Source organism: Peromyscus californicus, unplaced genomic scaffold, assembly GCF_007827085.1.
Source record: "Peromyscus californicus insignis strain IS unplaced genomic scaffold, ASM782708v3 Scaffold_11__1_contigs__length_118956290, whole genome shotgun sequence".
In the NCBI taxonomy this organism is placed as follows: Eukaryota; Metazoa; Chordata; class Mammalia; order Rodentia; family Cricetidae; genus Peromyscus; species Peromyscus californicus.
Genome location: NW_026294402.1, coordinates 56,025,778 through 56,048,394, shown reverse-complemented (window position 1 = coordinate 56,048,394; position 22,617 = coordinate 56,025,778). Strand labels below are relative to the sequence as shown.

The 22,617-nt window shown below is 53.6% G+C and overlaps 1 protein-coding gene across 12 annotated transcripts in view; it reads right to left on the bottom strand.

Moving 5' to 3' along the window:
- Nucleotides 1–891: 891 nt before the first annotated feature.
- The window catches only part of Tle3 (TLE family member 3, transcriptional corepressor), a 48,039-nt gene continuing 26,313 nt past the window's right edge, over nt 892–22,617 (bottom strand). For 2 of the 12 annotated variants that reach the window (XM_052762979.1, XM_052763019.1), the window contains exons 7-20: nt 18,643–18,847; nt 17,191–17,207; nt 13,131–13,250; nt 12,210–12,260; nt 11,613–11,765; nt 11,103–11,244; nt 10,363–10,562; nt 8,294–8,370; nt 7,059–7,308; nt 6,464–6,711; nt 5,462–5,609; nt 4,699–4,849; nt 3,834–3,910; nt 892–2,833 (exon numbers count right to left, since the gene is read on the bottom strand). In XM_052762979.1, the coding sequence (XP_052618939.1) occupies nt 2,726–2,833; nt 3,834–3,910; nt 4,699–4,849; nt 5,462–5,609; nt 6,464–6,711; nt 7,059–7,308; nt 8,294–8,370; nt 10,363–10,562; nt 11,103–11,244; nt 11,613–11,765; nt 12,210–12,260; nt 13,131–13,250; nt 17,191–17,207; nt 18,643–18,847 (1,947 nt within the window). In that variant the 3' untranslated portion in view covers nt 892–2,725. The remainder of the gene's footprint in view (nt 2,834–3,833; nt 3,911–4,698; nt 4,850–5,461; nt 5,610–6,463; nt 6,712–7,058; nt 7,309–8,293; nt 8,371–10,362; nt 10,563–11,102; nt 11,245–11,612; nt 11,766–12,209; nt 12,261–13,130; nt 13,251–17,190; nt 17,208–18,642; nt 18,848–22,617) is intronic. The other 10 variants (XM_052763001.1, XM_052763047.1, XM_052762995.1 and 7 more) reach the window with 6 other exon arrangements.

Here is a 22,617-nt window from a genome sequence, read left to right as displayed (position 1 = left end):
GGGGTCTGCTGGTGAGGACGGAGCTGCCACAGCCTACAGCTTCAGACTGAGTTCTTCCTCCCTGCGGCTAGCTCCCCGTCGAGCAAAAAGACCCAAGTGGACAGCTCTTCCGTCTGCACACAGACTGCTTCATTCTGACACCCTCCCTAATTGTTTAGAACCGCTCTCCTTGCGCGAAGGGACAGCAGGCAATTGTTGGTGTGATTCACAGTGACTTTGACACAGAAACAAGCAGAGAACCATTAAAATCCTGGGTCCTGCAAGAGGCTTATTTCAGTAATGGGTGTACGAAGGCCAGAGAATTAATTTTCGATATCCTCTGCCTTCCCAGCCTTCCTGGGATCACTCACCTGGCCTTGCCCTGTCTGCCTTGCTCAACACTTAAAAGCACATTTGTGATCCAGAGACTGAACGTCTCCTGTCACATCTACATTAATGAAGCTTGAAAAAAAAAAAAACCCTGCAGATTTTCAGGATCCTGAAGGTCACGGCACTCTTATATTTCACTTGAAATTTCTTAATGATTTGGCCCCAGTAGCTTCCTGTAGACAGCCATACATGAGGTTATGGCCACTCCATGGCCTGTCTGCCCCTTGAGGCCCGTCTCAGCCAGGGGTTCCCAGTCTACTTCTGCCTGGTGCTTAGACCGAGACAGTGATGTAGGCTCCAGATTACGGGAAGCCCAACAGTCCTGTACAGACTTTTTAGGGGGTGGAAGGAGGGACACATGGCTTTGAGGTGACATGGGTATAGGACTGCGTGATGAGATGCTGCCCAGGTTCCAGAATGCAACTGGACCAACCACGGCCCCCCCCCACCCCCACCCCCCGCTTTCCCAGGCATGACTGACACACTGGAAGGAAAAGGTAATTAAAACACAACAATCAAACCAACCTTTTTAAATAGTAACTTTTAAAAATATAAAAACAGCTCATTACAATGACTTTTCAATTTTCTTTTTTCTTCAGGAATAACTCTCTTCTACCCTCACCCTCCCTTCTGGCTAGAGCCTTAACAAGTGGTGGCCAGTGACCATCTGAAACCCAGAGACAGACGGACAGACTCCAGACAGGCATGACACACCTCTCAGGAAGGTGCAGGGTGCCATGGCCTTTCCACGTCCCAACATCCATCCCGTTGAGGGCAGCCGCTCAGCCAGAGCACTGGAGATGGGCAGGATTCACAGACGCTCGCCTTTCTTCCTACACTGAGTCCCACATTATAAAATAATCCATAAAAATGCAATATAAAAACTCTCTTCCATATGCTACATCCATGGAGAGCCCACCAGCAGGGCTCACACGGTCTTTAGCTTTTCTTTAATAAAACAAAAGACCAAAAACGAAACCGAACAAACCTAATACCACAAACATCGGTACCCAGGGGGCGATACCTGCAGATGACGGTCGGCCTATGACAGCTGCAAGTTACCATAGTGCGCCAGGCTGTGGCCTCCAGCCCCCAGCCCCGCCCAGGAGTGGGAAGAGAAGCCCTCTCCTCAGACTCACAACCCTGGCGGGGTTACCGTTTCACCCCTCAGGGAGTAGTTTCACCCCTCAGGGAGTAGAAAGGGCTGAAAAGCAGGAAAGGGGAGAAGGCATCTTATGAAAGGATATCACTTCTAATTCTTTTTATTCAAATTAAAAAAAAAAAAAAAAGCACCCACACCAGTTGCTGTTTTTCCCTGGTTGCTCCCTGAGCTGAGTCGCTGGGTCCCCCCACCCCCCCAAGGAATCCTTTCTAGGCTGCGCTGAAGGAGTCAGAGAGGGAGTTCCCTTGAACTTCCACTCCTCTTCACAATGATTGAGTGTGCACCAAAGAGAAAGACAGGGCTCAGCGGGACAAGGGATGGATGGGAGGGCAAGGTGAGAGGCAGACAGAGCAGAGGAATCCACAGGAAATCCTCGCCGTTCCTGTGGATGATAGCCCAGGCTGGCCCATCCCACCAGTCCTGCCCGCCCATCAACGTGTCTGTCCACCTGCCTATCACTCCATCTGTACATGCCCTGACTGGTGCTACAACCCGTTGTGGAGGTATACTTCATTCCCAGTGGGCCAGGCTGATTTGCCCATCCCCAGGAAGCTTCTCATTCCGCGCCCCCACTTTCTCTTTCTGCCTACCTTCCCCACAGGAACATCTGTTAAAAAATAAAATAAAATAAAAAAGAAAGAAAGAAAAGCCACCACCATGAGTGGATTACAAATACAGCAGGCAAAATACATGACGAGCATCGGTGGGAAGGGGCCTCCTCCCTCACTGGCCGGCCGGTCAGCAACCACAGTCTCTTATTTACATTGTTCATAAACCTCGTGCACTGCACCATCAGAATGAGGCACCCCTCCCCAGAACAACAATACAGTCTACTCCAGCGTCCCCCACCCCAGAGTAGGGAGGGGACAGGTCAGAAAGGGGAGGAGAGACAGAGTCCTAAGGGCGTCTGCGTGTGTGTGGGGGGGGGGGGGGAGGGGAAACGGAAGCAGAAGCCTCCAGATAAATCTATTTGAAGTATCTGCCAGCACGGGTAAGGGGGAGGAGAGAAAGCCCGTCAAGTCTGTCAGACACATCAATCCACGAAGGGGCGTGCGTCCTCTCCGCCTTCTGGAGGGCAGCCCCACAATGCTGCTCCCCCATTCCTCTGCCATCCTCGGGGGGCCTGGCCAGCGTCTCCCTGTCAGGGCCGCGTGGGTGTCTCCCAGAGTTTGACAGGCCTGTTAGAGTCCTTGTTCAGTAGATGACCTCGTAAACTGTGGCCTTCTTGTCACCAGAGCCTGTTACAATATATTTGTCATCCGCTGAAATGTCACAGCTCAAGACAGATGAGGATTCTTTAGACTGGAGAAGGAAGACATGGAGAAATAGGAAGACATTTAGTGTGGGGAGAAAACCGACAGGAATTCACTCCGGGTACTCCCTGGCACTGGGTACTCCCTGGCACTCCAGGGCTCTGAACGAAATCACTTCCCACGCTCCGGCTCCGGCTGGAGCCCTACTGCTAAGGAGAGGCCTACCTCCCCTAGGGCTGAGGGAGTCCTCTCCCGCCTGCCTCGCCACATGGGACAGCTCATGAGCTGGCTTTAGGAGAAAGGCTCAAGGCTGGCAGAAGGGTGAGAGATGAAAACAGGACACTGCAGTCTCTGAGCGTCTCTGCTAAGTTTACTGATGAGAAGTAGCGTTCGGAGCCACAGCAGCAGCGTCAAGAGACGGACACTCAGCTGGACCAGCCAGGAAGACTGGTACCAACCAAACGAGAAACCTCCCAAGGGACATGTGTGGCACATGGGGGCAGGCATTTAAGCAGGAAGCTGGAAGTGGTTTGCTGTGATCGTGTGTGTTTAAGAGCAAGAAAAACATGAGAGTGAGTGATTATGAGTTACATTGTGGAGGGCTGTGTGTGTGTGTGTGTGTGTGTGTGTGAGATGGAGCGGGCTCTAGATCCTTAAAACCTGTGAAAATGCTTGCCCATGCTAATGCCTCTTCACGCTGATGGTTTGGGGTAGCCATCCTAACCTGAACGGGTTTCACTGGATGATATGGCTACTCCATGGCCCAGCGGCCCGGAGCCAGCCACACTCACTTTATTTCACTCTCTAGGTACCACGTGACTGAGTCCCTTCATAGATGCTCTTACCCTCGGGGATTACAACAGAGGGTGTCTCTCACTCTCGTCCCCACATCCTCCCCTCTGGGGTCCCCCATCCAGCAGGGGCTAGGCAGGGATGAGCCAGGTCTGCTCCTGGCTCCAGAGTCGTCCTCTCCTGCCTCCTGCTGCCCTCCCCTATCACTGTGGCCATATCCTGACTCAGAAGGAGTAGAGAGGATCAGGAGGGGGTACCTGGAAGATGCTGGCTCCATAAGGCGTCCTCCAGGCATTGAGAAGGTTGTCTTTCCCAGTGCTCACAAACCACTTGCCTGCAAGCAGAGGCAAAGGGACCCTCAGACTGTGGCTGGCTGCTGTGCACAGCAGGACCCACCCCAGACATGTCTGCCCATCAGGGAAACGCCCTCAGACATGCTGAACCCAGGCTTAGTGCTTGCTGTTCCCCACTCCGGAAAAGCAGTGACAGGTGAGACTCAGATACTTAAAAGGATGCCTTTCTTTGCTGTCCGGGGGGGGGGGGGGGGGGGGGGGGGGGGGGGGGGGGGAGAGCCAGGAGGAGCCAGGACAAGAAAGTAAGATTCAGTTAGCTGTGTTGAGTGCTTCTCCCCAAAAGATCCCCACGCAGGTCAGCTGGTCCTTCCCCAGTCTATGACTGGAAGGTGACGAAGAGCACCAGAAACAGCACAAACCCAACAGTATGGAGAACCAACAGAGAGGACTCCCCTGCAGGTGGGCTCCTGGCTGTGGCTCCTAACATCCCCCCAAAGCCATACGCTCTTCCCAGCCAGTTTCTCTGGGGCTAAGAGTTGGCACCATGTGTCTACAGCTGCATAGAAACTGTAGCTATAACCTTCAGAGAGGATCCAGGTCAACATGAAAGGGCTCTGGCCTACTGTCCTGCAAGTTCAGGGCACCAGGGTGACATCTGTGTCCAAGGGACAAGGATGGGGGACAAGGAAGATACTTCTCCCCTCCAGGGCATTGGAGGGGCATGGGCTCAGCTTACTCAAAAGACTGTGGACCCCACTGTTTGCCCAGCCTTTACCAGACCAGGCTGCCCACACTGGCTCCCACGCCAGGCTGGGGTCCCCGGGCTTACCACAGTAGGCAAACTTGAGGGACAGCACGCAGCTCTCATGCAGGTGCAGCTGGTACTTGTCGGGCTTGGTGTGGTGCAGGACCTCCACATTGCTGCTCTCCATGCCCACAGCCAGCCACTCCCCAGTGGGGCAGTAGCCCAGGGAGAAGATCTGCCAGGACAGACAGTTCAGTGTCCCCTCTGCCCACAAGGCTCGAACAGCTCCCTTGGAAAGGTTGGACCCTTCTCACTCCACCCCCACCACTTACAAACCAAGGCCAATAACCAGCTGCCTGTTGCCTCCTCCGGGAGGAGGGGGTCCTTTGTACCCCACTGAGGAAGCTGGCTCTGAGGGTAGAGCAGGAGGGGGCTGTACTTTGCTGACTTTGCAAGCTGTGCTCATTCCTTAAGAAATCAGTAACTACCCACACTTCACATTAAGGTACTGAACGCTAAAATAATGAAGCAAGTCTAAAAGCAAGAAATATCAATGATCATGGTCAGGGTTTTTAGGAGCCTTGAGTCGGGCGCTCACACCAGAGGTGGGAGGGAGCTATGAGCAAACCGAGGAACACGGGGAGCTAGCTGGGGAAAAGCAGGATGACTCAAGTGTGTCCCTCTCCAAGGCCACGCCCACCCTACACTAGGGCGGCTTCATCCAAGAAACCTTCCCAGGCGGCTCACATGCTGGTCCCTTGGCAGTCATGACCCTGTGTGGTCCCTCTGTCCCCTGACAGGTGCTGGAGCCTGAGAAAGGAGGGAGCAGAGTGCTTGGGCTACACACCTGGGAGGTGAAATCGTGTTGCTGCAGCTGACGTCCCTCACGCAGGTCCCAGGAGCGCACGGTGTTGTCCAGGCCCCCCGTCCATAGCTTAGTGCCGTCATGAGAGATGTCTATACAGCTGGCCCCATCTGTGTGGCCCTGGAACTGCCTATGAAGGCCAAGCAAGGAAGAAAGGTGAGCCCCAGGAAGGCCCTGACTACTAATCATCCCAGGGAGGAGGCCAGCTCTGCAGCCAAGCTAGAGAGGCCCAAAGGGCTGCATCACATGCCTCGAACCCTTAGATAGTATGAAGCAGCACCAGAGACCAGGCCCCTCCCACTCCACTCAGGGGTGCTACCAAGGACAGGCTCCCTGAGAAAAGGGGTAACCCCTTGATTCCGTATGCATCCAGGTGGGCCCCTCGGGGAGCCCACTTTGTTCTAGTGAGGGTAATGGAGAGGAAGATCCTAAACAATTCTGTACGATGTTTAGGGTCGCAGGCCCTGCCTTTGGGACAACACACCCCTCAATCTAGTCTGCAGAGTCTCTCTTTCTCTCTCTCTAACTAGCCTCCTCAGGCTACACAGTCTATAAGGCTACAGTCCAAAACATGCCGAGTGTCTCACACTGAGAAGTGACTGTGGGCAGACACTGCTGTTACCACTGCACAGGGTGGTATGACTCGGGGACACTGCACCACCCCCAGCTCACACAGAACCCAAGGGAGCTGCACACGGTGTCTTGGAGACAGACACAAAGCTCAGCAGCTCTGCCCCACCCAGGCCTCACCACTAAGCCATGCAGTTCTTTCTCCCACCCTCCGCTGTCTCCACTCAAGCTGCTTACCAGAACTGCCCCAAGTTCGGCCTCCCCCTACCCCATACTTTCCCCCAAGCTCCTCAAGGAGACCTCCACCAGCGGCCCGTTGCCTTTGCACCCGACCACCCCTCATGCCTCGAAGAGAGCCAAGTTCATGGGCTGGGTGGGTAGAAACACCCCCAGCTGCCCCCTCGCCAGGCTCACCTGACCAGGGTCTGGTTGTGCAGGTCCCACACTGCAATGTTCCCATCACTGCAGCAGGAGAAACACACTTTGGCATCAGGGCTGATGGCCAGGGCATAACAGGCTGGAGCTGAGGAAGTCAGCTCAGCCTTGATGCGGGGTGTGGGCGAGGCCAGGTCCCAGATGGTGAGCGTGCTGGCCTCGCCACCCACAATGAGCGTGCGCCCATCAGGGAGAAGCTTGCACGAGCGGATGTAGTTATCCCTGTTCTGGAAGGAGAAGGACAGGGTTAAGTGCTACCCACCTGCTTTCTGGTGGACCAAGAAAGCCCCATGAGGTAACTGAGCATCCGTATGAGGTGCCTAAGCCCCTAACCGACTACTCCATCCTCAAAGCTACACCCAATTCAATGTCTCACGCCTTTCTCCAAAGTCTTGAGCCTGGGAATCCTGCTGTCATCTCCCCTTGCAGATGTCCCCAACTAGGGCTCCGAGTGGTTAGCCAGCTTGCCCAGAGCTGAGCCGGGCCATAGACCTGGAGTCCTCCCCCAGAGCTGATCTGCCCTGCTGCTCTCCTCTGGCCCCTACATGCTACAGAAGATGCCCTGGATTCTTACCAGGCAGTCCAGCTGGGAGATGGGGCTCTTGCTGCCGGGCTGGCTGATGTCCCATATCTTCACGCAGCCCTTACCACCCGTGTAGACGTGACGGGTGGGGTTGCTGATGGTCACCGCGCACACCACCTCCCCGTGGCTGAGCGTGTTGATCTGCCGGGCATGCCTGGGAATTCCGGGGCCTGCCAGCGCATCATGGGGGAAGGGCACAGGCTGCATCTGCCCATCGGCGCTCACATGGAAGGAGTACGCCCTGCAAGGAGGAGGTGGGTCACTCCTGCCATCCACCCCTGGGGGTGGGTGGGTGCCTCGGGCCCTTTCCAAGTCAATGTATAGACACACCATGATTTTCTGCCCCGATTCCAAGCTCCTCTCTCCCAAATCCCTGAAATCCTGGAGCCCCTTGGTACTGGGATGGCTCCATCAGGTTAGGACCTACTTAATATTTCAACCTTGAATTTTATTCCAATTATACATCCTTGCTCCAAATCAGCTTAGGAGCTCCATGGGTGTTATGGAATGCCCTCTCTCCTCTCTCTCTCTCTGCGTGCGTGCGTGTGCATGTGCATGTGCGAGAGTGTGAGCGTGAAGGAGAGAGGGAGAGAGGGGGAGAAAGGGGGAGAGAGGGAGGGGGAGGTGGGGGGGAGAGAGAGAGGGAGAGGGGGAGAAGGGGAGGGGAAGGGAGAGGGGGAGAGGGGAAGAGGGAGAGGGGGAGGGAGAGAGAGAGAGAGAGAGAGAGAGAGAGAGAGAGAGAGAGAGAGAGAGAGAGACTTTCCTGTTCTTCTAACGACAAACAATGAGTCACAGGGATCCAGTTTGTTCTGCCCGTGTTACTGTGGGTGCCTTCCCAATGGCCATGATGGCACGTGATTTCTTAAAGTACAGGGCTAGTTTTTATGTGGTATGCATGGCTCAGTCTTCAATTTCCCAGTAACCCACAGGGCAAAGAGCAGGGTAATGTGCTCTACAGAAGAGCAGGAGTACTAGAGGCAAGGAGGGGGTCTCCAGGGCCCACAGAGATCCATGCGCTCTGCTTATAGGCACTCTGACCTCCCGGAGCCAAATATCCAGACCTCAGCATCCCGCAGTTGCCCTGGCGGAGAGAGTTTTGGGTTTCCTTGGGTCCTGACCTTGCCTAGGGTGTTGCATCCAGCAAGACCCTGTGCTCCGGGGATGGAGGGAGGGAATCAGCCTTGTCTACCCCCTGAAGCATGCAAGAAGACCAGCCAAGCACTTACGGCTTCCCTCCAGGAATGGAGGCAAGACCTGAGGTCAAGCCTGTGGCCCGCATCGGGGGGTGAGGGTCAAAACCAACCTGTAAAGAAAGAATGACTCCGAGTCCGTTTGCCACCACTCATTCCCCAGGTTCCCCGCGGCCACAATCATCCGGGCCTGCTGCACCCTGAGACTTCGCCAGAACCAGGTGAAAGCATTGCTGAGTGGGGCCCATGTCAGAGAAGGCCGAGGGTCCTGCCCGGACAGGAACACACAGGACGGCCATACAAACCCCATCTCTTTTTTTTTTTTTTTTTTTGGTTTTTCGAGACAGGGTTTCTCTGTGCAGCTTTGCGCCTTTCCTGGGACTCACTTGGTAGCCCAGGCTGGCCTCGAACTCACAGAGATCCGCCTGGCTCTGCCTCCCGAGTGCTGGGATTCAAACCCCATCTCTTAACCAGTATCCTCTCTGCTCTGCCCGACAGAGTGGGCCCTGCCCCACTTCTCTCCTTCCTGAGGGTGCTGTGAGCCTGTGGAGTAGGGCCGCTCTTGTCCTTTATTTAAATGGTGGCTGCCTTTGAAGCCACAGCTGTCTGAATCAGCAACTGTGACTCTGCTGCTACCAGCAGGGGTGAGGCCGCAAGAAAATCTGTTCCCTCCGGCTCCGACTCTCGCAAAACTACAAAGTGAACTTAGCTAACCCTCTCTCCCTCTAAAGAACTCAAGAGTCAAAGGTTCAGGTGGAATTCCGCTCTTCAGGGACTGAATATCAAGTAGCTCACCTTCTCTCCTCGCTGGCGTCCTCCAAAAAGCCACCTCAGCCCCTATAAACCCTTTCTCGCCTGGCTCCTCCCTACCACCTTCCTATCAGCTAGTAGCTGACGCAGCCTCCTGACCCAACAGGTGAATTCTATTTTATCAAACACATCTTTGTGTCATTAAACAAACGTCCTAGAGCATAAACAAAAGTAACACACCTTGAAATAATATTCTCCATTTCCCCCTTTTTGTCTAAACAAAAAATGAAAGGTTTTAACTTTAACATAATAAGACTGTACACAGTAAGAACAATTACCAAGTACAGATTACATTCACAATGTAATGAATTCCAGTTCATTTGTGTTTGGCAACTTAAAAGAAAATACTCCATTATCTACCCTATCTTAATGAACCTAAAGTTTTCTACCGAATTTACTCTCTATCATACCTAAGGAAAACTGCAACTCTACCATATCTAGTCTTCAACCCTATCAGGCCACCCCAGGTTCAGGAAGAGTAGAGGAAAACTGTCCTCTCTGCCAGCCTTCATCCTGTCTGTCCACAGCAATTGTCACCACCAGCCCCACCTCCCAAACCCCTGCTACCTGGCCAGATGTCACTAAGCTCTTGGGACTCTGATCCCCTATCAGGGTCTCAGCCCTGGCCTCACACTAGAAAGGGCAGTTCCGGAGCTATCTTGAGTTATCTGAAACCAACAGGCAGGTGGGCTGAAGCCCAGGAGTGCCACCCCATACGGAAACTCCTTATAAACAGGTGCTCTCCCCAGGGAGGTGATCAGGTGTCCACACCTGGGCTGGCTAGTTTTCTGTCAACCGGACACAAGTTAGAGTCACCCGAAAGGAGAGAACCTCGATTGAAAAACTGCCTCCGTAAGATCCTGCTGTAAGGCCTTTTCTTAACTAGTGATTGATGGGGAAGGGCCCAGCCCACTGTGGACGGTGCTGTACCTGGGCTGGTGGTTCGGGGTTCTGTAAGAAATCAGGCAGAGCAAGCCAGGGGGAGCAAGCCAGCAAGCAGCACCCTCTGTGGCCACTGTACCAGCTCCTGCCTCCAGGTTTCTGACCTGCTTGAGTTCCTGCCCTCACTGCTTTCGATGATGAACTGTTCTATGGAACTGTGGGCAAAATGAACCCTTTCCTCCCCAAATGGCTTTATGTCACGGTGTTTCATTTTGCAGCAATAGAAACCCTAACTAAGGAAACGCCTCAGGGTCCCTTCCGCATGCAGGGACATGTACCACACCAACCCTGCCCAGCTCCCACTCCCTGCCCAGTGCCCTCCCCCCGCAAAAGGAGCCAAAAGGTCTACGTACAGCTCCAAAGCTCACCATTGGCGATCGGCCATAGGCGGCAGCGGCGGCGGCGGCGGCGGCACTCATCTGGGGAGGGATGTTGTGTAGGCCGGCGTAGGCGCCCGGGCTGGTGAGGGAACCATTCATCTCATGGTGGCTCATCATGGCAAAGGGTGCCGCGTAGGAGCTGGTGATGGAGATGGGTGTGCGCAGGGCCGAGGCTGTGAGGAGGTGAACCAAGAGGCGGGCATCAGTGGGGAGTGGGCATTAGCGAGAGTGGGCTCACCCTTCTGCTAGACATAGCTTGGGCCACAGCCCTCCTGCATTCTGTAGCAGCCTACGGTGAACCTGCCTAACTGGATTTCTTGACTGGAGAGCCCAAGGATGGGCTTACTTCTTCTCAGAGGGCAGCACATGAGGCCCAGAGAAGAGGGCTTGCTCGGGGCCTCACAAAACCGTTAACAGAAGTGGACACAGGTCTAGTCTAAGAGCCTATCAGATACTCCTTCCACACACCTGGCCTAGGAGCAGCCTTGAAGCCTCTGATGTACCAGTGTCAAAGATCCTCATAAACCCTGCTAGAGCGGTGTCTAAGGTCCGGGCTTCTATTTCCTTAAACCTGATGTTGCAAATCACCAGGCAGACCTTCGAAGCCCTAGCTTAAACACGCTCCTATGCTCCTGACCATCTGTTTGGCTCCAGCCTGGGCAAAGACCACCCTCCCTTCCCCAACCAGATCGACCCGGGTCCATGGTGCCTACCCATTATACCTATCGGGTCCATGCCTGGAGGTTTGCCCGGCATTGACCGGAGCCCCGGGGTCGTGCTGGTGCCTGGAGTTGGGGCATCATTCCTTGGCGTTGGTGTGTTGGATTTGAGCCCAGGTGTGGAAGATTTGTCATTCTGAGAAGGGAAGACAGAGACCAAGAGACGCCGTGAGGATTCCTTTCTCCCAAGGGCTGGGCAAAATGCCTAGCCCGCCCTGGTCCCACGTGAAGCCAAGCATGGGTTGAACAGAAGTCCCTACTTGGCAGGGATGGTGGTGAAGGATCTAACTTAAAGAGGCAGGGACCAAGGCTCTGATACATTCAGCAGTGAGAGGCTCAGCCAGGGTGGGTTAATGACTTCAGATGCAGCCAATCCCAATGGCCACTTCTTCCCACACCCCAACTCCCACCCTGCAAGTGGCAGAGCTCGAGCTCTGGCCTCTGCACACCTCCCATTTGCCCCCTTCCCCACCTCTGTAAGGTGCCAAGGCAGACCCCACATACATGACCAAGGTCTTTTGTCTTGGAGGACGGTGTGCTACTGGAAGAAGCCACCGAGGCCGGGCTGGTGGGGGCGTCTTTCTTCAGGCCACGAGCTTTGTCCAGCCCATTTTCAGGAGGGGAGTGTGCTGGGCTCACCCGAGGCGTTGCTGGGTCCTGAAAACGGAAGTGTTACAGAGCTCTGAAAGCTGTAAGCAGGTGTCCCCTGCCCTGGCAACAAGAAGGCAGAGGACTTGGGTGGTAGGCAGTTAGCTTTGAACAACCTAGAGCCTGAGCCCTTCACCTCACAGGTGGCCTGAACAAGGGCCTGGAGACCAGGACAGGTCACATACAAGTCCAGAACGCTAACTGGCAAGGTTGTAAATGGCCACCGGGAAAACTATGGGAACTGAAGACCACTGCTACTTGGGACCTTCCAGCACCCACACAGGAAGCCACCACGCATCAAAGGCCCACCTTGCCGTCCTGCTTCCCTGATGCTCCAAGAACAGAGGCTCCATTGCCCTGCTCAGACAGCAGGAAGAACAGACCTTACCCACAGAGAATTTGTCCCAAAGCACCCCATCCAGGGGACGCCCTACAACTGGGGCCTACCCTTACCTCGTTGGAGACATCTACCACCAGGTCGTCACTCTTGTCACCGTCACTGTCCTGCAAGCCACAGAGAAGCCAGGCGGCCAATCAGAGCCCACACCAACTCCTGATCTGCTCAAGCAACCTTCACCCTAAAACCTCGCCCCCACCCCCCACCCCCCCGTCAAACCCCAGAGCCCATGCTGTCTCCACTTCTGCACCCTCTGCCTTCCTGACCAGCACCCCAAGCAGGAACTGGCCTTCCTTCTGGGTCCTTCCTAGCTCAGCCTCTGGGGCTCTTGGAATAAGCAGCCTCCTTATCTCAGTCCCGAGCTTTCTAAGCCAGAACCTCCTTCCCAGCTGGTATTCTGGCTGCAGTCATTCAGAAGGCAAGTCTCATCTTTGCACCCCCATCACTCCGGGGCAGGAGACTAGCTTCATTTCACAGTGCGGCTGAGCTTTGTATAACATGGTCAGAGCCGCAGGGCAGCCAGGGGGGCCAAGGAGGGCCTGGCCCAAGCTCCTCTAGTCTCACATCTCACCCCTGTCCAGTCTGGCAATGGAGGACACACAGTCATGCCCCCACTGGGGTTTCAAAGGTCAGGGTCATGCTAGCTGGTTGTTACATTACAGTGGCTGAATGCCTGGGGTGTATCGGGAGGACTGTGAGGCTCAAACTCAGGTACACCAGGGAACTCTCTTTGAGCGTGGATGCAGCAGAAAACTGTCCACATGAGCCTTCAGCTCCCCCCAGATTCCATGGAGGCTGGGACAATTCCCCTGTCCACTTCTCTCCCAATGTCTCACCTGACCACAGGACATGTATGAGCCTCCCCCTGGGCCCCGTCCCACTGCCAGTCTCTAGACTCAGTATCCAACTACTAGAGTTGGGGCCACAGCCCAGCACACAGCCCCCTCCGATGACGCCACTTGCCAGCCCCTACGTACGTATCGGCTCAGGCTGTCCTTCTCTTCTGCTTTCCGCTTCTTGGCTTCCATGTTGTAGTCTGCAGATCCCCGGTGCTTCTCGCTGGCCCGGAGGCTTTCTGAGGGTGACACTGAATTGTTCTGGAAGAAGAGGATCTCGGGGTCAGAACTCGATGCTGAATGCAATATTGCACACAGCCTCTCTGACTCAACAAGAGCAGATGACAGAGGGCCAGAAGAAGGAAGTGGGCAGACACCCTGTGTCTGCAGATCCGGTTCACCCAGGATACTCCCAGGGCACCTTGGGTCCCTGGGAGCTTCCCCAAATTATCTTCATTTTTGGAAGCAAAGTGCTGCTTATCCAATAGTGAACCCTGCAGTGAGTGGGCTGTTTCCTGGTCTGACGCCAAGTCCCATGAGGGCAAGGGGCACCTGTCACTCAATTTACTCAAAGGAAAGATGAGTCTTTTAAGACCTGAGCCACAGACAGGGGCAGGCATAGAACTTGCATTGTAAGTTCGGCAGGGCGCTGGGGCGGCCGACAAAGCACTAAGTATAAAAGAGCAACTCGGAACCCCTGCTCCTCCACAGCCAAGCCTCTGGCAAATGCAGGGAAACCAGAGTCACGAAGACACAAAGCCTGTGGACTCTTTCCCTCGAAAAGATAGGACCCCCTCAGGGAGGGGACAAGTGTCCAAGTTAGACAGCAGGGGTCCTGTGTGGTTGCAGACCAAGCTATGATCTCCAGCAGAAGGCAGCCCTAGGGACATCCAGGGGCTTCATGCTGGGCAAAGCAATGAGAGTCCTCAGTTCTCCCTCTGCTACAGAGTAGGGGACGAGAATCCCTAGGGACGAAAGGCCGGAGAAATAAGAAAATCTGAGGCAGATGTGCAGCAGGGAAGGCTGGAAATGGGATGTCCTGAGGCTGTGCCCATGGAGGGGGAGCCTCTGGCAAGGGCTATTTGCAAACCTTGAGGGTCTGGTGCCCCTCCAGGATGCGTTCTAAGAACTCAGTGTATCCCTCCAGCACCATCCCACCACGGTTTGAATGTGAAACGCCCCCACGGGCTAATGTGTTAGAACACTTGGTCCCAGCTGAGGGCACTGTTTGGGGAGGTCTTGGAACCTTCTGGATACAGAGTCTGGCTGGCAGACACAAGGCCATAGAGGATTATAGGCAAGTTCTGATCCGCCTCAGACTCTTCCTAACTGTAGCCATCATGTAACCAGTCACCTCACACTCCTGCTGCCCCAGGCACAAGCCGCTCCTGTAGCCATAATGGATTGTCCCCTCTCAAACCGTGAACCAAATAAATAGTCCTTCCTCATCCAGTCATTTTATCAATGATAAGAAAAGTAACTGATAGACCTCCCCACGCTCACACGGACACTGATGTCAGGAGTGACGGAATGAATAAGACGTTCTCTGTCCCGCCCAGGGCGGTCTAGGGAAGAGAGCGGCCACAGGTCTGCAGATGGAGGCAGGCTAAAGATGCATGGTGGAGTCACGGGGGAACACAGAGCGAGATCTGCTCACAAAGAAGGGCACTGAAGGCAAGTGGGGTGATCTTCACTTCTCCTTTCCCCATTTTACTAGAGGCCAGTGCTGGCCCGGGGACAGGGGCTCACTGGGAGGGAACGGGGCGACCAGCAGGTGGATGGGTTTGGGGAACGGTGCGGAAGGGAGCCAGCCGCAGAACTTAATTTCCTTTCTTAAGCTGGTTTTCTGGGCAGCCCTTCCCTGCCAAGTTTCTGCCTGAAGCAAATTAAAATGGCAGAGTTATCAAGCCTTGAAGAAAAAAAATGGAGGTTATAATGGAGCTGCAGCTCAACCTTCCCCGCAGCCGGGCGAGTGGCGGCGATGCGCACACAGCCGCAATTCAATTAGTTGCTGCAAGCACAGGCAGAAAGGAGAAAAAAAAAAAAAAAAAATCACCATCATTTCATTTCCTCCAATGGTGGCGGCCACCCCGTGCTAAGCAGAAATGCTTCCAGCCCCTCAGGCTGGCTGCCCCTGCGAGGGCGGGTGATGGAGAGGAGGGAGGGGACAGGGTGGCTGCTCGTGTTTCTCCTTGCGACCTAGTGCAAGAACAGGGAACTCTTTCTTCTCATGCAGTCAGGCTGAAAACCCTCGCCGCTACCGGAGAGCCATGTCAGGCATTTAGCGGCATCGATCCAGCCCGCCTCTGGTTGGCAGGCAGCCAAAAAACTAAGTATTTTTTATTGCTTCAGCTAGGCAAGGAAATATGAATGAAGCTACCTCTAATTGGACTCCAGACTAACCCCTCTGGGACAGCTTCCAGCCTGTCCACCCAGCCCCCTCCCCTCTCTGACACAGTCTTGTCCTTCCTGCCGGAGGCCTCGACTGTTGACAACCTGTTTTCCTAAGGCTGATTATTTCAATCTCCGCCATCCGACACCATGGCGGTGAGGACACAGTCTCCATCCCCCCCCCCCCCCCACACACACACACACACACTAGCATCCACTCTGAGCTGCCCAGCCCTAGGATGGCATGGGATTCATTCCAGTTCATTCTCCAGTCCCTGTGTTGAGTCGGCCCAGATCAGATGCCAGGGAGCATTCTGGGGCAAAGGGCTGAGAGCTTGGGGTCTCTCTGAGTGTGTAGCAGAAAGCTTTCAAGAGGGAACAAGGCCAAAAGCGAATAGGTATGAAAAGGAGGGTGTCTGGCTTCAACCACCCACTTCCCGGAGAAGGCTGACCAAGTAAAGAGGCCTGTTATAAGAGGTCTTCCTATCAAAGCCGAGAGGCTCTCTGAGCAAGGTAACTCCCATGGTATGCATAAGGTAATGGAGGACACTACCCAACATCTCATAAGGCTGAGACTGGATTGGGGGTGGGGGGAGCAGATATCACACGGATGGACGCACACATGATCCAGCCTTCTATGTAGGCAAACTGCCTCTCAAAAAAAAAAAAAAAAAAAAAAAAAGCCACTATTTAAGGATCAACACCAAAGCAATCAAAATGGATTTTCAGCTTTAATCACTCCTTTCTTCTGTGCCTAGCCATTCCTGAGCCCAAGCGAGGACCTGGATTTCTGAGCACGCAGGCAGGGCAAGAGGAGACAGCCGACTCATACTAACAAGAGGTTTGAAAACAGTCTGGGTGGAGGCAGGGATGGGATGGGAAAGGAAGGCAGGTCAGGGCGAGGGAGCTTCCTGAGGAGGCTGCTGCCTGGATGGCTAGTTAACGGTCTGACATTCCAAGTCCTACTTAACATGAGGTAATAACCAAAGCCATCCTAGCAGATTAGATGGTCCCGGATATGAGCATGGCGATGAGGAATAAAATAGCTTTGCTAATCGCTGGAGGATTTTTTTTTTTTTTTTTTATCCAGACTCCACTGCGCTTATTCAGAGGGCTTATTCACTTGAAACAGAACCTCGGAGCCTCAGTGTGATCAGAAAGATTTACAGCAAATCTCTGAGCTGGCAGACACGCAGGCGGCCTGGCCTTAATGCCTGCTTGCTAGCACTTTCTTAAACTGAGTAAAAGTGCAGAGTAGAGAGAAACCTCAGGCATTTGAAGGAAGGAGGATTCAGGATAATGCTGGGAGCATGCACCCAACCTACAGGGTGGATGAACCGTGGCCTAAGAGACATGGGAACACAGCAGGGTTTGGAGTCCTCGGCTCAGCCCAATGACTCCAAAAAGCCCCTTGGAAGATGCAAGGCTGAGGACACCAGCTGACCACTCCTGTAAGGGGGAGTTAGGGCTCACTCAGGCAAGCGCCTACCACCTGGAGATCACAGGCTTCCCTAACAGAGGGTCACTTTCAACAGAGGACAGCAACTCCTACCCTACCACTGGATCTGTAATGGAGACACTGTCACCTGCACACCAGCCCTGAAGCCAGGTCTTCCAGCTTTGGGCACACAGAAACAAATGATTAAAAACCCCCAGCTTCCACTCACAGAGCAGAACGGGGGACTCTGGGGTTAGCCGTGGGCAGCACGGGCTACCTGTCAGGCCTGTTGTTCTCGGAACGAGCCCCCAGGCAGGCCCACCCTCCTCCCGTACCCACCCCCACACCAAGATCCAGAGCACCCACACTTACCGCGCTGGACTCTCTCTCTGTGGGGCGGGAAGGTCAGGACAGGAGGAGGGTCAGGACCCCCAAGGAAACGGAAAAAACGAAAAAAACAGACCAGGTAAAAGGTCACTCTCAACTCGGCTAACTTGTGATTTGCTAAAGCCACCTCTCCCTGGTTAGCCTGATGCTAGAACTGTCGTCACCCAAGGACCTACCTAGCCTATGTCCCTGGGTGATAGTTCTCAGTCTGGAAATTGGGCATCCCAATTCTAATTCCAGCAGTGCCCTCCCACCAGTCCCCAGAATAGCTTGGGAGGCCATCAGCCCTCTTCTCCCTGATGTGTCTGAGGAACCTGGCTTGTTGGTCACTGAACTTTCTGGAATTACAAGCAGAAGCTGGGAAGGTTACTGCTTAAAAACAAACAAAAAAAAAAAATTCAAGGGAATTTAGGAGTGACTTTTACTGATTAGTTTTCTTAACACCATTTTCCATTTCTTTGCCAAAATGCCCCCAAACGCTTAGGCCTCTGGTTACACCAGTCCAGCAAAGCAGCAGCTCCCATGGTCCTCTCCTCCTCTGCCCAAAGGGGACAAAACAGGTGGCCTCTGGTTCCTAGGATACAGCATGGACTAGGGCTAGGACGGTGACTCCTCCCCCAAAGTCCCTGAGAATTGGGAAGATGCTGGCTGTGTGGCCCAGTAAATACCTAAAAGCCAAACAAACGTCTAAGCGGGCGACTTCATTAAGGGGCTGCATGGGGCCAGGCACTTTTGAACCCTGATGTCCTCCTGAGCCCTAATAGTGCTGTTCCCTGGAGGGGCCTCATCTTTCTACTCACCTCTCTGCTGGAGTATTGCTGAGACCTGCACTTTAAGATGCTCCACTCACTAGCCTGAGACAGGGTCTCAAATACCCAGGGCTGGACCTTGAACTCACTACACAGCTGAGAATTACCATAAACTTCTGCATTCGGCCTCCATCTCCCAGTGTTGGGTTTACAGCCATGCACTTCCACCCCTAGTTTATATGGTGCCAAGGATTGAACTCAGGGCTCAGGCCCTGCTGGGCAAGTACCCTACCTACTGAGCAACACCCCCAGGAATGCTTGAGTGCTAACTGTGTGACTCTTTTAAGGCTTCTGCACTGCTAGGAACCTCACAAGACAGAGGAAGACAGCAACAAACGGCTACACTGGGGCCCCGACTCAAGCGCTTCTGGAAACAAAGGCCCCCATCCAATCGCCAAAGCATCCTGAAGGACATGCTAGGCTGGCCCTAAAGAACAGGCAGGGTGCTATTGGGAAGATGGGGGCTGTTCTGGATAAATTAAGACTGCTTTCCAGGGCGGGTCACTGACCCAAGTCTTATCTAACTCCAGACGCTAGGTGACAGCGCCTGCCATGACCAATTGCAGTGTGTCGTCCAGCCCCAGCCCCAGCCCCGCCCCTGCCCCCACCAGCCCACCCAGAGCCACACCTCTGTGATCCAGTTCATGGTGGTTCTTCTCATCCTTCACCGCCAAGTGGGCTTGGCTGCCCAGGGCACCAAGTGCCAGCAGCCCGGAGCTGCTTCCTGTCACTGGGGGGATCCCAGGAGGTTGGAGGCCTGACGGGTGGGGTGGCAGCTGGACCGGGGGACCATGCGTGGCATGGGAGAGGTGCTGTGCCTGGAGTTGTTGCTGCTGCAATGAAGTTGGTGGTAAGCCATGACAGGTCGGACAGGGCAGAGGATGGGTCACCTCTGCCCCTCCCTCTCGCTCCTCCACTGATAAGCGACAGGGAAACTCGCCCCCCCCCCCCGCCCCCCACACTTGCCCCCTCAGCCCACATGCTCATCTTGCCAAACAAAATCTGTTAATGGACTGCAACGTAGAAGATTTATGTTTTCCATCGTCATCCCCCAGCTCCAGTTTCAGGACAGTTTCCCATGCCTGTTTCCAAGCCCAAGATAAATAATGCATGCATTTAAAACCCACACGGTCACTAGGGCTTCCTTTCAATTGAGAGGAATCCATTTTTAAGCTCATAGCTCATGCATACATGCCTTTTAACATCAGCAGCCAGCGCCTCCCACCCAAAGCTGGAACCTGGGCAACGCGCCTCTGTGATTCTGAAGAGGCCCAAAGGCTTGGAGAGTGGGGACAGGGTAGGCCAGAGCAGAGAAGTACCAGGGCTGGTGAAATGAAAGCTGATGTCCTCGGCCATCAGAGTAGAGAGAACACAGAACCACAGACCCAGGAAGAGCAGAGCCTTTGAAACCAGATAGGTCAGGAGCCATGTCCCGGTTCTGGTGCTTACTCTCTGCATGGCTGGGACAGGGAATCAACTCCCTGAGCCTCAAATTTCCTCATCTGCACAAGCGGGGAGGCAGCGCCTACTGCAGAGGGCTACAGTAGGGTAATGGGGGCTTGGGCACGTGGCCACTGCCCGGTGGGCTTCATGGCAGTCCCTGGCACTTCCACAGGGCTCTCCCACTGTTCTAACAACCTCTGCATTCCCAGCCCCACACAATAACTGCCATTTTCCCATTCCTCACCACACCTAACCCCGGGACTCTGCTGTCTGATCCCTCTTCCCACTGCCAGTATCAAGGCTCCCCATCTCATTTTGCTCCCAAGCCCAGGCTCCTAGCTCAGAGGCTTCCAAGCTCCCCCAGCAGCCAAGAGAGAATGCTCCCTTATTCATAAGACTATGCCAAGAACCATTGGCATTGTGGGATAGGTTATATGGCTTCAAGTATTTCTCAGAGATGGAAATATTTCTTGGGACTGGCTGGGGCCTTGGGCATGCTTGTCCCCACCCATGCACACATCATTCTTCTTCACTAAGGCCACCTGTATGTGCATATAAATCCCTGGGCATTATCCAAATAGATCCTGTGATTCTGACAGTCACCCAGTTGAGAAAGGGTTCTGCCTATTTTATAGACACCAAACTGATACAGGGGCACTGGAGTGGGCAGCCCAAGTCCTATGAGTCCTAAATGGGATTTGAACTCTTGATCTGTCAACCACTAACATCATCTACAGAGTGTTCCAAAGAACTTCAAAGCAACAGGGAGGAGGTAAGGGAGATGCACGGCAATGACGTAATAAGCCAAGCCGTCCCCACTGGCTGAGGGAGTGTGTACCTGTCACTGTGAAACAGCAGTTCTCAAAGTCAGCAGGGCCCGGGGAATCCTTACAGATGTTTGCTCAAGGATCAAAAGCTTCCATGCACCCCTCAAACTGCTGACCTAGCGCTACCTCCAAGTCAAGCCTGTTGTGGCAGCCTTACACTTCTGGCCCCAGAGGCTCCATTCCTTAGCTCTATTCGTAGGATTGGGCACCCACAGACATTGCCCTGGACCCCAGAGAACCTGAGATGACCCCTACTGCTAGGCACCTGTGCAAGCATTTGGTGGTCACTGGCCTTAAGAGTGATATGACTCTAGGTCTGCTAGCGACACAGTGGACCCTTAGGGAGCTCTTGGAACAGACTCACAGGTATGCCAGGCAGACCTCCAGTCCTCTCGGTAAGACTGAACTCTCAGAGCTAAACACAGCTTCCCCCACCTTCCCTTTCAAAGAAAATGTATTTTCAGGATCTTCACAAAAATAGCACACACTCATTGTAAAAAAATTGGTTTTTAAGATTTAAAGGTTTTGTTCTTTTTAAGTTCCCCATTCATCCCGCCCTCCCAAGCCACTGTCAGCTTGTCTGGAATCCAAATTTTTCAGATCTACAGTTTTCCATGATTCTCCACACATGAACCCTTGCTGACCATACTGTTATATGACCCACTTTAAAAAGTGTTCTGAAAAAAAAAAAACAAAAACAAAAACAATGCCTTTCCTTTTGGATGACTATTTAGTATTCCATGGTATGGCTGGACCACACAGCTTTTATCGAGATAACGTTACAAAGATTCTCCACTGGGGCCCCGTTGGTTTTAAACCTCTTGCTGGGAAGTCCTTTAATTCTGCTGGTGATAATTACTTAAAACCCCAGAAAGCAAGGACTTGAGTACATAATCCACAATGCACAGTGCAGAACTAGTAAAACAAGACGCCTTAAAGAGACAAAAGGGGGTGTGGCTGGCCACAGACATGCAAGACTGTGTGTAGATTAATCGAAGACCGTGGGTCTTCCAAAGATGCGTCCGAACACCTGGACTCTCCTCCTTCCCAGTAAAGTCTCTTCCCCCACTCCACTCTGCCCAGTCAAAACAGACTGCCTTCTCACTCTTCTGGTCAGAGGAAATGTCCTTTTCCAGTTTGGAGAACTCAGATCCTGGGTTCAGGCGGAGCAACTGGAGGTGGATTTCCAGCTCCATCTATCAGCGATGAGTAGCTGGACAAGCCATTGGACCTCTCTGGGCCCCATTTTCTTACAAAATGGACACCAAAGTGAAGCTCACCCCTGGGTTGTGCAGAACTCACATTATTCCATGGAAAAGCAACGTTGGAGTACAAGCAACCTTCGCGAAGAGGTACAATCGTCACCATCGTCTTTAAGCAACTTAAGAGTTTCAGGAAGACAGGGCCGTCGCATTATCTACCCAGCACCTCCACCAGTCCTGGCACATCCCTCTACCCACATTCTGGGTACGTGAAATGTTGGAGAAGGTGAGCAGCAGAGGGGGAGGGAAACAGTCAGCAGAGAGCCTTATCCAAAGGTGGCTGATGCAGCCTTGGAGGCCCAGTGAGAGGCAGCTGGAACAGCAGTGTCGACGGGCAGACAATATCCACAGATAAATCCCCAGCAGAAACTTCCAACAAAAGATGGCAGCTCCTCAGATAAGACCATGGTGTTCCTCGATGTCTCAGCAAGGAGTATCCTCTACGACAAAGTCAAGAAGAGCAGCTGGCTCTGGACAGCCACAAACACCCCACGGTCTCCTCAGGGTGGTCTGACGGTACCATGGGGCTGGCCCAGAAGACTGCAGACAGAGTGACGGAAGAGCCAAGCTGTGAGTTCTGACACAAGGTAAGAACGGATGCATGTGGACGTCAGCGCTCTTTGGGTGAAGGGTCTGCCAGCAGTGGTCTTGGTGACAATACAGAGTGAAGCCAAGTTTTCTCCTTGATGGGGCCAGGAACAGCTGGCAATGATCTGACTCTCAGGCAGGTAGAAGCATGGCCTGTCACTTCCCAGGGCAGGCAAGCAGGATGCAGCCACCCTCAGGCTATGTTTCTATACTTTGTATTCTGTCCTCCAGCTTCAGAGCACAAAGTACTCAAAAAACGGTTTAGTCTGAGTGAGAGGGTCACGCGGCTTTCAACTGAAGCTTTCTCAATGGTCGAGAAATGTCATCAACGGCAAGGTCTGAGGCCACCCGCCTCCACTTTGTACTGTTCTTCCTAATACTGGCACTTCTCCATTGTGAGAAGAAAGGAAGTGAGTGATTCGACCTTCCGCCCTTAACCCCCAGAGGGCTGAGAAACAGAACCAAGCACACTCCTGAACATCC